The sequence below is a fragment of the Pteropus alecto genome, unplaced genomic scaffold, assembly GCF_000325575.1.
Source record: "Pteropus alecto unplaced genomic scaffold, ASM32557v1 scaffold109, whole genome shotgun sequence".
Taxonomy (NCBI): Eukaryota; Metazoa; Chordata; class Mammalia; order Chiroptera; family Pteropodidae; genus Pteropus; species Pteropus alecto.
In genome coordinates, this window is record NW_006494608.1 from 7,246,550 (window position 1) to 7,262,389 (window position 15,840).

At 37.3% G+C, this 15,840-nt stretch overlaps 1 protein-coding gene and 1 pseudogene across 2 annotated transcripts in view; one reads left to right on the forward strand and one right to left on the reverse strand.

The window, feature by feature from the left end:
• Nucleotides 1–15,840, reverse strand: part of PIK3CG (phosphatidylinositol-4,5-bisphosphate 3-kinase catalytic subunit gamma) — a 30,275-nt gene that overhangs the window by 14,187 nt on the left and 248 nt on the right. Inside the window, exons 1-9 of one of the 2 annotated variants that reach the window (XM_006925368.2) lie at nt 15,572–15,635; nt 11,855–13,861; nt 8,847–8,912; nt 8,512–8,737; nt 6,948–7,051; nt 4,476–4,622; nt 2,692–2,782; nt 1,781–1,911; nt 795–906 (exon numbers count right to left, since the gene is read on the reverse strand). In XM_006925368.2, the coding sequence (XP_006925430.1) occupies nt 795–906; nt 1,781–1,911; nt 2,692–2,782; nt 4,476–4,622; nt 6,948–7,051; nt 8,512–8,737; nt 8,847–8,912; nt 11,855–13,849 (2,872 nt within the window). In that variant the 5' untranslated portion in view covers nt 13,850–13,861; nt 15,572–15,635. Of the gene's footprint in view, nt 1–794; nt 907–1,780; nt 1,912–2,691; nt 2,783–4,475; nt 4,623–6,947; nt 7,052–8,511; nt 8,738–8,846; nt 8,913–11,854; nt 13,862–15,571; nt 15,636–15,840 lie in introns of those variants that run through there. The other variant, XM_006925367.1, reaches the window with a different exon arrangement.
• On the forward strand, nt 4,007–4,125 carry LOC112473559 (annotated as a pseudogene).

Below are 15,840 nucleotides of genomic sequence, written 5' to 3' on the forward strand. Positions count from 1 at the left end.
ACTCATCTTTTAATTTTGAGTAGCACAATAGAAATAAATCATTTTGAATCTCCTTTAGATCAGTTTTTGCCACTGTCACCATCACCACCACAATTATCATCTCTTCTCATTTATGTAGTTCTTTATCACATTTATGGTCCATAAATGCATTATTTCTTTTGATTCTCACAGAGTAAACTATTTTTCTCAATATGATACTTTTTCCAGACTCTACTCTTAAGTTGGTCCAAATTTCATAGAGAACAGTTTTATGGCATGGTAGCCAATATGGACAACAGTGATGAGTGAGGAGGGGTAGGTTATGAAGGCATAGCATTTTAGATTTAAGGATACCTATGAGTTCTTTTTGTTATTTCTCTGCAACATCTGACACTGTTGACCATGCCCACCTTCACCAGCGTCTAGGATATGATCGTATCCTAGCTTTCCAGCTATTCTCTGAATTTTCTTTCTTAAGTCTAATTTCCTGCGTCTTCTTCCGTTACTTACTCCTGGGCGATCTAGGGTGATCACGGTATCTGTGTCCCTACACAGTAATGACTTCAAGATATGTCCTCCGACCTTGAACTCCATTTAAAATTACTCTGTGCTGGGGGAGGTGGCATGGGGAGTTAGTGTTCAATAGGTACAGAGTTTCACTTGAGGAACATGAAAAAGTTCTGGAGATGGATGGTGGTGATGGTTGCATAACAATGTGAATGTACTTAATGCCATTAAACTATACACTTTAAACTAGTTAAAATGGTGAATTTTATGTTATGTATTGTTTACCACACTAAAATAAATAAACTCACCGGTCTCTGTGATCATAATGTTGTCATTGTGCCGGTCGCCTATTCCAAGAACAAAGGTTGCCACACAGTAGCCAGCGCAGGAATAAACGAATCTCTCCACTGCTGCCTGAAACTAATTAAAATACATCTGAATATTAGCTGTATTCTAACTACAAGGAGCAGCATGAATCTATTACAAATGACTTCCAGAAAGACATAACTCACTTTCAGAGAACAAGTGAGTTATGCCTGATTTCATTAACGTGATATCTATTAAGTGCCAGCTTTCTCGTTGCTCTACCTATATTTTAGGTGAAGATTCAATGTATCACAATAGCACAAGGAGAAAACAAGAGTCAAAGGGTAGTGACAATTTAGTTAAAGGGTTCACTTCTTTATGTGTCACTCGCCAACAACTATACAGAACCTGTGATAATTTCTCCATCATTGGTGAACATGTGTTTTGCTTGTGATCTCTTAAAGTATGTATGGGATCACAAATCCACATATATAACAGACTAATAAGTGCTACTAATTATATTTCCTCTGCAGAAGGCTGCTAAACATGCAAATGAGAAGTGCTAATCCTGTGCAGAACTTTGAACGACAGCCAAACAGCCTAACCACATAGCTTGTGAAAGATTCAGCATATGTACTTCAGAGGAACAGTGAAACTGACAATTTCAGCATCTATAATTTACCATTTAGATTAGAGTGCAGCAGTAAATTAAAAATTACTTTATATAGGATATGTGGTGTTTCCCACATAGGAAACTAAATTTTTTGGCTAAACAACAAAAATAGATGGTTATAAAAAGTGCTAACAAATTATTTCACAGAAATGAATTTTATGCAAAGCATACCTGATAATCAAAGGAGAAGCAAATTCTCATGAAGTTCTGAACTAAGCACCTTTGTTTTACACAGATATACCAGGTCACCAAGGGAAGGCACTTAACAACCCCCAACCTCACGAGTAAAGGGCTTCACCAAGAGCAGGAGCTCACCTTTTCTTCAATAGGGCATTTTTCTTTGAGCCAGTGATTCAGGACCTCATCCTTAAATGCGCCTGTGTTGCCTACTGTGCTTTGCTGAATTTTGGCAATTGTCGTGGCATCTTTCACGATCTCGATCATTCCTACAGGAAGATGCACACAGTTTGATGTAGACTGGGCCTAGTGCCTGACCCAGAGGAGGAATGGCTACGTCTTTGAGTAGAGGGCAGAGTGCTAGTTTCCAGGTTCCTGCTTTGGTTTTCTTAGTAAGAAAAACAAAAAGAGGGGGATATGGAAGTTGTGTGGGACATGCTTTCAATAACCCAGAATGAAAGGGGGAAAGAGGTAGTTTTGAAAGGCAATAAGTAAAAGCATTTATGTGCTGAGTATGTCCTTCCTTTTTTGAAAACCTGTGCGTTTCCTTTTTTAAATTACAGGATCGAATGTAAATGGCTTCATATGGTTCTTAAATCGGAACTTGAAAAATACCTTTGATTGAATTTAAAATGTTAAATATTTGTAACAGCATGCAAGAATAGAGTATGTAATATCTTCTATAGTATGAATTCTGGGATATTAAACTAAGTGACAGATCTTTCTATTTTTAAATGTTATTTGTGAGGGAGAAGTTCGATGTATAATGAAATGAGTTAAAGTTTAGAGATGGGAAAGTAAAGAGGAGGGAACAAGTTCTTACTAAAATCATTTCCATGTATAATCACAAGGATTCGAATCATGCATTCACGTATCTTCAATATATCCGTGCTAAATAGAGAGTCACATTCACCAGCCTTGGAATATTTTCTTCCTTTTTGAATGGATTATGATTGTAATTTTTTAGTTATTAAATGACTACACTGAAGGAATTATGATCCTTTAAAACTAGATAAGTGGTATATCCATCTTCTGAGGTAAACACACACCTATTTTGTCACCAGTTGAAATGCAACCATATGGCAGGAGGCACAGATCCAAAGATTCAGTCTCCCAAATGGACTCCATGATTCGTAGAATCTGGGCATCAAAACACAAAAATGTTTCCATTGTAAATGTATATATTTCTACTCCTCTAAAAAAATAATTTTATGTATTTTCATTTATCAACCTGGTACTCTATAGTTTCCCTTCCTTGGGAGCTTGTTCATTTTGCTCCTTGAGATGTAGTATACCTTGGGGAATAAAAGAAATGGATTTTTTTTCAGAAAGTTTTAGCCATGATTCATTTATTCAAATGTTCCATTCTAGTTATGTATATTTTACCACAATAAAAAAAGTTCCGCTCTAACATCCCTACAAATTTTTATGCGTAAGGCACTCTTGGGCTCCAACCTAGACAACAGCAACAATGATAATGATAACTAACATTTCCCGAGTGCTGTTTTATGTTGTTCCTTTGTGTTAACCCTAGAGTGTGGACATGATTATTATTTTCGTTCTGTGGGTGAAGAGACTAAGGTTAGAGAGCTTAAATAACTTGCCCTTATCTGCCATGCAAAGTGCCTTAACCACAAAACATAATGAGAAGAAAGCGCGATGTTTCATGTTTTTGGAGTACCTATCTTTGAATAATTCAAAAGATTCTATAGATTTATTGAAAATTTAATACATTTAATAAACTTTCAAAAGGTTCGAATGACTTATTTTTCTTTTTTTATAAAAAAAAATACTCATACCAGGAAAATACACATACCATTCTTGAAAAGAGAGCCTAGTGTATTAGTGTTTCCATATTAGAAATAAGTAAAAACAGAAACATAGAGAAAATTGAAAACATAACCAGTTCTTAAATAGCCTACGTTTAACTCAATATGGTTTGCCTATTTTAAATAAATCATATTTAATATTAGAAATTATGTTACTTCTACAATATTGAATAACTAGAATATGGAGAATAATACTTTATGGATTTGTGAAGCTCAAGTTTATCAAGAAATGTTAGAAAATATAAAAATGATTAGCATCGATACCTTAACCATTCACCTTCTGTTCTAGTAAACTATTTACTTTTCACTACTTAACTACATGATTTCTCCAATGGCCTATTCACCTTCTCCTTCCTATCACATTATTCACTTGAGTTTGTATATGTGGGTGTGTATCAAAGGTGATGTATTTAAGGAGAGCATCTATGGGTGTGTTGCTATGTCTATGAATATGAATGAAGTAGATGCTAGTGGGTAAATGTGTCTATATTCTATGTTACCATACCAGGAATAGGGTACATAAAAGAGAGGTTAGGTCTACGGCCATGCTACCCTGAACAAGCCCGATCCCGTCTGATTTCGGAAGCTAAGCAGAATCGGGCCTGGTTAGTACTTGGATGGAAGACCATCTAGGAAGACCAGATGCTGTAGGAGTAAAATAAATAAATAAATAAAAGATTGTAAGCTGACAAGTTCCTTGCAATCAATCAAGGGTTGCCTTGCATTAAAAAAAAAAAGGTTAGGTGAGGGAAGTACATCTGGCTATTTGGGAATGTTGGATATGTATCTTCTCAGGAAAGAATAGAACTGTGATGCTCATTAGATTGCATATCTAATGGTCCCTGGCCACATACTCCCGATGAAAACTCTGTTATGAAATCTTTGATCATTGTTCATCAATCAAGATAGGAGAATGGGAATAAAATCAGTAGAAGGCATATTTTAGAGCTAATATAGAATTATTCTTTTCAGATAACTGAAAACTTTCCTTAACGGTAGCATACCTGTAATATAAGCATGTCTTGGCGTAGATCATCACCGTGTTTAAAGATAATTCCAATTGTTTCATTTGATAGAGCTGTAGGGTCAGCACATTTAAACTCAAGCCACAGGGGCTTCTTCTTGGAGGCCATTACTTTACATTTTTCAACCTATAAGTTGAAAATAGTCAGATGTTTTCTATACACAATGAACATACAGCATGGATACATACATCCTCTTGCAAAGTATCACTATAAACAACCAAGACAAAAATCCTAGTTGGAAAATAATTTTCAGTGATTTGGGTAAAAATACAGAAAGTGTTTTCACCAAATCTCAAAATTCTAGTGAGAGCAATTCACAACACTTAAACCAGCAGTTCTCAAAGTGTGTTCCAAGGAACCCTAAGAGTCTGCGAAGGTGCCTAAGAGGTGAGGCAGATCCCATCCTCTGCACGCCCCACTCCCACAGGACTCTAGTATTCCCATGTCCCCTTTAAAAAAGCAACCTTGCTGTTGTTAGGTTATATATTTGGCCTCCTCCTAAGATTTAATTTGAAAAACAGAATTCCACTGCTACCACAGTGTCTAAAAACTATTATTGAAGAATCAGATGCAATGGGCCAAATATAATGAGATGGAATTTAACAGCAGTAAACAGAAATCTAGTGCTCATGTGTGCCTACCCACTCTAAAAAACTCCTCATACATCTAACTGAACTCAAGAGAATTTGTGGGAAATGTGGCTTAGCAGCCATTCACTTCAAAGTAAAAAAATCTTAGGAGTTTTAGCCAAAAGTGAATTCACCATAGATCAAAAATGTGATATGGTCTTTTTAAAAAGCAAACACAATTTGAAGCTGTATTAATATATTATTATTTCTACCTATCTAACTGGATAAGGACAGTCGATAGTGTATGCTTTTGCTATAGAGCCAATTGGATATAATATTAAACATGAAGGGAGAAACTTACCCTGTATCCAGGGAAAATAGCTTTAAAAAATGAGGTGGAATAAAGAGTTTTACAGACAAATAAAATATGACAGAATTTCTTGCCAGAACACCTGCACTATAAAAATAGTAAAAGCTGAAGGAAAATGATGCCGGATGGAAACATGGACCAATACAAAGTAGTGAAGAGCACAAATAATGGTAAATATGTGGGTTAATATTAAAAAAAGTTTAACCTATTAAATCTTTTAAATGCATTTTAACTGCTTAAAGTAAAAATAATAACAACCCATTGGGTTTATAATATATGTAGAAATTAAAAGCGTAAAAATAAACAATAAGGGGAAATTAATGGAAGTATACTGTTTTAAGATTCTTATACATACATGAAGTCATTTATTATTTGAATGTAATCAAGAGCATGTGCTTTGATGTAAGAATAGATATCTACATCAATAGAATGGAATAAAGAATTACTGGATTAAGCAAATATTTCTTAGGACACAAAATTCATGAGCCATTAAAAAACAGCGATAAATTGGACTTAATCAAAATTAAAAGCTTCTGCTCTATAAAATACACGACTAAGAAAGTAAAAAGGCAAGCCACAGACTGGGAGAAAATACTTGTAAAATGTATACTTGATAAAGGATTTATATCCAGAATATATAAATAACTCATAAATAAAAATAGGAAGGCAATCTACATTAAAAATGAGCAACAAGTATGAACAGAAGCTTCTCAAGAGGAGATAGAAAATAGTCATATGAGAAAATGCTCAACATCATTAGAGAAATGCAAATAAAAACAACAATGAGATACCACTTCACACCCATTTCAATGGCTAGCATAAAAGAGTCTGATGATAACAAGTGTTGACTAAGATATGAAACAATTGGAACTCCCATATATTGCTAATGGGAATGTAAAAAGGTACAGTCACTTTGGAAAAACAGTTTGGAAATCTCTTATAAAATTAAACACACACATATCATCTGACCTGACTATCTCAAAAGGTGAATGGAAAACAAATTGTGGCCTAGCCATACAAAGGAATACTATTTAGTCATAATGAGAAACAGACTACTGATACAAATAGCAGCATGGATGGATCTTAAAAGCATTATGCTAAGTAAATGAATCCAGATACTTTGACTCCACTTCATGAAATCCTAAAAAAGGCAAAATTACGTGACAGAAAGTAAATCTGTTGTCTGAGATAGGGAATGGGAGGAGGAAACGACTAACTACAAAGGGATATAAAATAACTTTTTCTATAACATTTCTATGGAAATGTTCTATATATTGATTGTGGAGATGGTTATTTGATTATACAAATTTGTCAAAACTCATTGAGCTGTACATTTAAAAAGGAAAAATTTTATTGTACGTAAATGATTCCTCATGAAACCTGATTTTTAAAAAAAAAAAATAGGTGGGAGATTGCCTTGCGTTAAGACTTCTAGCAGCTAGTGTTTAGAGAAGGCTTGACAGACATTTTTAAGACATAAAGACCACATGGAGATATCAAGATGATACCTACCACCAGTGCTCCTGCTTTCAGTCCAGGATCATATGGAACTCTAAAGCTCTTTGGGAGATTCGAATTCTGTAGGTTTTCAAGCTTTTGTTTAAGTTGTGAAATAACTGTAATTTTCAAAAGCACACAAGAGTTATATAAGTTCAAAAAATTACCAATATTATCTATAACATTTCCTGAGGCCACATCTATTCACAACATTCTATATACATTTGGTCTGGTATGGAATAGGAGAAAAGGGGGGTATGCTTCTGTATTTGAGGAGTTAACTAGTTGAGGTGGCAAGGTAAGTCAGGTTGACTGTGAGCAATACAACCATGTACACATACTATAACAGGGGATAAAAATAGGGGAATATATATGAGATACCAATACAATCAGGTAGAGAAGGATGTTTTAAGAATAATGCTAAGGAACTGATACTGTAGTTTTCTTTCCAACATGTGAAACTTTAAACTGCCATCTGATTTGGGGAACAGACATTTGAAGACCATATTAAATGAACTTTGGTTAAGGATCTGTAAATTCTTTTCAAAAGAGGAAGTTATGCTGTGTGGGGAGGATGTGACAGCCTCAAAGTTCCAAAGGCAAAACACATAAATTAAAAATTACGCCCTGAATAACAGATAGACTGAAGGCCAGTAAAAATGGTTCTCTTTCATACAATAAAAATAAAAATGAGTAAGATTCTTATTATCGCTATCATTTTTTGGAAAGAACATTATTGTTGTATTGAAAAAGAATCGAAGAGAAAAATTGGAAATTCAAAATATTCTGAAGTTTAAAATATTGGTTAGTACGTTAGTGAGTGTCCATTATAAGCCATAGTGTTGAGTCTAAAGTATACAAACATGAATAAGAGGTAATTCCTAAATTTAGGGATTATTTAGTTTACTAGACCAGAAAGATGTGTTGATGACTATAATTTAATGCAATATCAACCAAAACCTATGGAAGTACAGAAAAAGGGGGATTAATTTTCCTAGGGCCGGAACAGAGTTTCTCAGGGATAAGAAAACAATATTGGAAATGGCTTTAGAGAGGAGGTGATGTATATTTTTCATATGAAGTACTCTGAAATATATACACACACACACACACACACACACACACACACACACACACACTATATATGTGTATATATATACCAAAAATTTTAAATAGCTTCTCAATTACTCATTACTTTAAAAGACTGAAAATTTGAAAATTATTTCCATGTATTGAATGATGGAAAGTAAAAGGTAAATATTTGAAAATAACTAATTTTTTTGTGTGTGTGAAATTATTTCTAAAAAACACATCTTACATCTGCATGCTTTTCAAATTTTAAGAGTTTACAATCTATCATGAACTCATCATTAAAAATATATATAGTTTTAAAACATATTACTCATAAAGGGAGAACTTTAAATTTACTTCTTCCGTGACGACAGAAGATTAAATAATTTGTTCTTTGCTGCCTTTAGGAGGTACAAATTGTCTTCCAGAAGAAGAAGAATCACAAGAATGATGGCATTTGGAGAAGAAGTCATTTGAAAAGAGAACAAAGAAAATATAGCTATGATACCTTGGGAACTGACATCATACTTTTCAGCAGAGAGTGATTTAATATCAATGGTGACTCTTTGTAACATCTCGATTACTTGGACTTGTTGGGTAAAGTCGTGCAACATGGCCGTGCCACAGCCCCTCAAGTAGGCTTCCAGGATCACAGCGAACCTCTGCTGGTAGTGCCTGGACTGGGCTATCTCACTTCTCAAGAACCAAAACAAGAAGTGACCAATTCTTTTGTTCTGAAGGTGGGAACAAGAAGGTTGAAATTATTATGACTAAGGCCCTAGATCCACCAGCCAATTCTCAATAATTTAAATGTCATACTATTATCAAAATGGAAATACTTACTCTTAAACCACGCTTCAGCAGAAATCTGGCAAGGGCGCTGTCATGATAAGGTTCAAATTTCACAGCCTAGAGGAGGAACACATTGGCATTGTAGGGTTGCATTCCATATTGGTTAATCAGGGAAAAGGAAATGGAGAAAAACTGATGCTCTGCCCTGGTGGGTTTTAATGGCTAGGGTGATGAGAATCTTACCAGTCACTTAAGTTCAATTCTTTCTTTTCAAGGGTCTTTTGGGCCAGAGTGAACCACTTACTTAAAGACTAGGAATAGAAGCCAGAACTCTTGACTCACAGTCATGTACTTTTGATGACTTCGAAGGCAAAGAGGGGAGAACTTTTGCTTCCATTAAGGGCATACTTGATTTATTGGAAGGATAGAAGGGAAAGATGGAGATGGCTTATAACAAGTCTATAAAAGTGGACAGTAAGAGAGGTTGTTGGAAAGAAAATAGACAGTGGACATAGAGTACATGTAAAGAGAAAAGTATTTGTTTGTTAGATGTGAAGATCCTAAAAATCGTATCACTTCTCTTCTGCTCAAGATGTCTTTCTGGCATCTCGCTGGCAAGTCACTGGGCTGCCTCACAGGTTCTTACTGTAAGTAAACAACCGGCTTACATCAGTCCATACAGAGCAATCACTGCTCTCTGCCATACAGAGTTTTTTTGTCTGAAAATCCTTATTTTATATGCTTCCTTAGGTTTTTCAATGTTTAGTAGTTTTCATATCACTTCATTAATATAGAGATATTGACTTAGATGCCGGCTCTATGTCTGAAGAAAAGAACGAATAAATGTAAAAAATAAGTAAATCCTGGTGGGTGCATGATATTTGTTATATTATTCTCTAATCCTTTCTATAAGTCTGCAATAGTCCATAATTTTGAAAGCAGCCAGACTAACAAATATTGTTTGATTATTATAGATGTATATATAAAGTTATATAGATGTCATATATAAGCATAAAGAGAGGCTTAAAATTAAATGTCTCAGAGTATTTTCTTTATAAATAGACATGGTCTATTCTTTTCTAAGAAGGAAGAGGAGAAATTCCCATTCTACTTTACGTTTTAGGGCCTGGGGGCTTTTGGTATGATTTCCAGTTTGCAAATGATCAATATTGACCCGACAATATTTCAATTATCCACATACTTTCCATAGGTGTGGTCAAATAAGATCTTAATTCTGAGAATATGGTTATTTCACCACCAGTACTCACTTCAGAAATGTTTTAATTTTCTAACCCGAATATGAGTCTTTTTGACCTTTTCGTGTTTCACTTCTGTAAAGACAATGTGGATCTCAACTAGGAGACCATTTTAATCAGGAATGAGTCATTTGGCCATATCTGAAAATGTCTCAAATAGTTTCACAAATGACTACTCTTTTTCAAATTTATGACCACAGATTCAATGCTAATATTACTTATTGATTTCTTTCATTTAAACACTTCCAAGAACACTATTCATTTTCCAATTCTTTAAAGCTTACTTGTGAAAATTACAATGTAAAATAATTCATGGTGGCCTGGAGACTTAGAACAGATTTCATGCAAATTTTTTTACGTTCTGTTTGTTATGGAGAGCTAGAAAGCTGAAGACACTTGGATTATTCTAAATTTTTCATTAGTGTTATGCCAGTATCTGCACTCATGGGCAGAGAAAAATATTGGCTGTATTTGATAGATGAAAGCAAAGGCCAAATATAATATTTCAAGTATCTGCCTAATGGGAAGCTGAAAGTTCAAAGTTAAAGGTGAGAATACCCAAAATACTCATCAGAAAACTCCAGGGCCTTCCTGTCAATACAGATAATGATTAGACAGTTTAGTATCTAACACTGAGGCTGACTAGTCTTAATGATTTCAGGTCAAACACCACCTACTCAGAACTATCACTGGCTTCTTCAATCTAAATTAAGTGTCCCCAGGACCTCTATTTTCTCATTATACTCTGTAGTTTTCCCCTAGAGCATTTATCACAATTTGTTATTAAATATCTGCTTGTGTGTCTATCATTTAATGTTAGTCGTATCCATGCACACAAGCTATACGAGGGCAGACAGGCTCTGTTTTGATCACTGCTTTATATTCAGCATCCAGAAAAGGGGAAACATTCAGTACATGTTGTTGAATTAATGAACATGTCTGCACTCTAAAATAGCATTTCTATTCCAATTCCTTAATTTCCTCTTCTTTGTCAAGCAGCATGATCTAATTTGAGATTGGTTACAGTGAGCAGAACTGCTCCTCCTTTCTTTAGCTTCCTAAGCAAACTTTAAGCAAATGACTTAGCCTCTTTTGAACCCAAGGAAAGGCATGAGAACAGGAGTAGAAACACATACTGGACCTGTCTAAAGACAGGGGCTTTCAAAATCCCATCCAGATATGAGACGTCATTCATGAATTGTGATGAACACTATCAGAATATAATCTTTTCTCTCTAAGACACACAACCCTGACACTGGATTGATGCAGGATATTGGGAGGCAGTGAAAAGGGTAGGGCCCAGAGTCAGACCTCCTGGATTTGAATTCCTGTTTTTCAAAGTATGTGACCTTAGGCGCACATTACTTAGTCTTTCTGTGACTTGGTTTCCTTATATGTAAAATGAAAATATTAATTTGATCTCTATCATAGTTATTGGAAGAGTTAAATGTGATAATACATGAAAATCATGTAAATCAGTGGGAGTTTTGGCACAAGGGATCATTTCATAAGTTGAATATATCATTAATAGAGTAAATGAGAACAAAGTATTCCCACAGGTCCAGTTCTCCTAAAAAAGAGGAAATATTAACATCTTCAAAATGCTTGCCAGCAAACTCTCAAAGACAATAAAAAAGTAAATAGAACAGTTTACTACTTTTTGAGGTGGCTTCATCAGATCTGCTTTGACTGATATAATGCTCTGGACAAAGGGCATTTAATGACAACTGAAGGGGGTGCCTGTGCACATGCAAATAAATTCCTTGAGAAGAGTGCTCTGTTGATAGCACAGGCATCCCCTACCTGGACCAGCTGTAGCAGGTAATGCAGAACATCATCGTCTTCCAAGCTCTCCAGTTTCTGAACTGCAATGGCTCTTACATTTTCATCCGAAAAGTTGCAGTCCAGGAGTTGCATTGTTAGCCCAACATCCAAAGCACTTTGATCCCAGACCTCCCTCTTGGCTAACAATTGATATGTTTTGGCCACGATTTCTTGCTCTCCCCATTTCACTGAGCTAAATAGCTTAGGATATGCTTTTGGATGCTTAAGGCTTTCATATCTAAAATGCCAGAGTAATTCTTTGTCTTCTGCTGTGAGAGGGTTAAGTGGATCAGTGGCTATGATTGCTTCCAGTTGCTTCCGTAGCTGGTTGGGCATTTCGGCTCGAACCCGGTCCCCTTCGGGGTCAGGGTTAGGCCGATGCTTAGGCAAGGCTATTGGGTGACAGTAATTGTCCAGAAGAATGGATATGGACATTGAGTTCTCCTTGTCTGGGTTGGTTGCAGATGTTAGCTTGTCAGCATTGAAGCTCCCTTGGTCTTCTCCTTTCCCAGATATCTGCCACATGTGCAGCACGTATTCCCCACGGCGCAAGAGGAACCGGTGGTCTATCAGCAGCAGGTTCACATAATAGAGAAGCTGAGATTTGCCTTTGGACTCAGAACTCGGAGTCTCAGCAGGGGCCTTGCCAGACAACACTGGAGCTTTGCCGCAGTAGATCTGGAGGTTCAGTAGCGCCCCTTTGGGTAAATCTTTGATTTTGATACCGAACTCAAGCCACACATTCCAGAGCACCTCCTCTGTGAAGGGTTTGGGGCTGGTCCTCCTCTGGCAAAGGACTTGCTGCCCATGCTGGATGTTTGCCTCCACAAAAACAGTGAGGTCAGAATTCCGGGGCAGGACAGGGATATCAATGCCTCTGATTTTGACCCTGAACTTCCGGTCACAGTCCCACAAGGACACGGTGAACACACTCTCATGGTCCTTCCCGTGGATGGTCAGCTGTTCATGGTAGCCGGTGACTCCAGTGCAGTCATCCACCAGTGGCCACTCTTCTTTTCTCACCTCGTCCTGGGCTGGGTCCGGAGGCGTGTCAAGCACCAGGTGAATCTCTTCCCCATTCTTGAGGCAATGCCTCACCCACTGAAAATTTTTGATGGGCGTTTCACCCACCAGATACTCATCCCGGCCACAGACGCGCAGCACAAAGTCCTTTTCATTTTGGCTTTCAGGGATATCCATCAGAGACTTCTTTTTGGCCATCTTGGTAAAGAAGCTCTGGAGGATAGTGCCTGGGGTGTCATCAGCCGAGACCTTAATGGTCTGGCTGGTGGTGCTACGGTGAATGACAATGAAGATGCAGTTGTTGGTAATCTTCTTCAACAGGTACTCCGGGAGGGGCTTGGAGGTCACCCAGGGGTGCATGGCATAGAGTTTAGGGTCACGGCCGGCCACCTCAGCCATGCGCGGGGTGACCAGGCGGCGGCGTGTGAATTCGAGCTCGTCATCATGCACGTTGCTGACGTCCGTGACATCGTAGCCCATGAGGGCCGTAAGCTGCCGCTGGAAGGCCAGCGTCTCCTCGGAGGGAGAGTGCCGCTGCACAACATGGATCTGGCCTGGGCTCCTGTGCAGCACCTTCCAGTAGCGCAGACAGTCCAGCGTCTGCACCACTTGGTACTTGTCATAGATCTCGTACCACTGTCCCTTCTTCTGGTAGAGCAGTAGGAAGTTGTCTGGGCCGAGCCGGTGGTAGAAGTCAGCCACCACGCTAGTCTCCAGTGCACGCAGCCACACCTGTGCCTTCATCTGCTCCACATTGCCGTGGCCCGCCACATGCAGCAGCACTATTTCCGGGCTCTTGCTGGTGCGCTGCCTGGTGGGCAGCACGAACTCGATGGGGACAAGCTCCATGGAGGACAGGCTGGCCGCGGAGCCGCGCGGCTTCATCCTCCGGCGTCTGCGACAGTTGTCCTCTCTCAGAACCACCAGCTGTTCATCGTTCTCCAGCTCCATGCCCTGCGCGACCTAGAAGTGAAAAAACAGAGGGCTCTGTCACAGGGAAGGCACTTTCCAGTTGCATTTTTCTGAGAGATGGCAGAAGGAGATGTAGAAGAATGACAATGACATGCGTACAAGGAAACAGGGGCTTCGGGGTCGGGGCTTGTGAATCCTGACCCTGCTACTTAGTATCTGGTGACTTGAGCTAGTTAAATAATCTCTGAGCCGATTTCCCATCTGTCAAGTGGAGTAATATCTCAGAAGGTGAAGATAAGAATTAAATAAGGTAATATATATACTTGTTCAGTATGGGCAATGGGTATATGGGGGTTAAGAAATCATTCTTTCTACTTTTGTGGTTTGAAAATTTAATTAAACAAAAAGATTTACGTAAAACACTCGTCTAGTGCTGTGTCTGACATATAATGGCTCAAAGTGGTAATTGTTTTTAAGCATACTGAAATGGATGAGTAAAATAATCTAGTTAAAGGATCAAGTCCTAGTTTGCAAGGTGCATTGTGAGACGCTAAGCCACCCCACTTTGGAAACAGGCTTTGGCTTTTTTTTTCTTTGTCAGTCTCACACTTCTTCTTGGGACTCAGCCACTTTACCAGACTTGCTTCATAGTCTCTATTTTCAAACTTCTGGTTCAGATATCTACACCCTAGTCTACTTCCTGTCATTCTTTTTTCTTTTCTTTCTAGTTAAAAAAGGTAGTCATTTCCTATCAGAATTGGTAAAGTTGCAATCAGAAACATGTGCAGATATTTAAAATTTTGAATCATGAAATCTGTAAACATTCTGGCTGTCTTTTCTATATTAGATCAGTGTCTTAAGAAAGTCACCCAAGGCTGCACTCTCCTAATAGGAACATTCAGGTAATTTTAACGTCCCAGTTCATTTCTTCTTCCTCTGTTTTAGACAGTGGGAAAGTCACAGGATGGAAGGAAGGATTCCTGGGCTCCAGTGACTTGCTGCTTGGACCCCAATCAATTATTTAACTTCTTTTTTGCTTTAATATTTTCATCTCTATAATGAGAATTCACAAGTTTCTTCTCATCAACTTATCCACTCTTCCCACAAATATTTAAAAAGTACCTACTCTGCACAAAGCATTTAAGTATAAATGTGGCATACTGCAGTAAGAAACACTTCAAATAATGATCAAAATGCTAAAAATATTAAAATTGAAATATAAGATATTTTTATTTTAATATTTAGTATCACTACATTGTAAATAAGAATCAACTTCTGACATGAAAGTAAACGTTTCAGAAAACATAATTTACTCTTTTTAATGACCAATATTAGCAAGACCTATAACTACTTATTCCCTTGAGAAATGATGGAGCATTTGACACATACCAAAAAGAAGAGTTTGATGAAAAGATAAGAAAGACAAGTTTCATTAGATCCAAACTTCTGTTCAAATCTTGGCTTAAAGTTACTTTTTAAGTCAATATTTCCTTTCATAAAATATGAAATTCTACTTAGTAAATACATGAAACCAACAGTCCCAAACAACTGTTTCCTGCAGCTTAAAATATTCACTATTTGGTCTGTGGCTACATATAGAATAACCAACAAGGAAGATACAGTAATATTGACACTAATGAAATAAAATAGGTCTTAGTTTAGGCAACATACAAATACACAGTAATGACTTCTGCCTCAGTGATCTCAAACAATCTTACAAGATACCAGATGCAGAAGAAAACAGGCAGACTAAATACTCACTGCTTTCCTTCATGGTTGAAGCTATGAAGTGTTCTCCTTTTATGAGAAGACATTAGAAACACAGTTAAGAACAATAATGGCTAAGCATGCACTTGTAAGAACGTGAAACCTGGCTGGCACAGGCTCATATGCCCTTCCTCTTCCTCTTAAACAAAAACAAAAAAAAGACCGATGCACCTGCAAAACTATTGCCGGAACCTCATGAATATCCATACATGTAGGTTGAACTAGACAATGAAACAGAGACATTCAGTGGTAGTATCATCTCA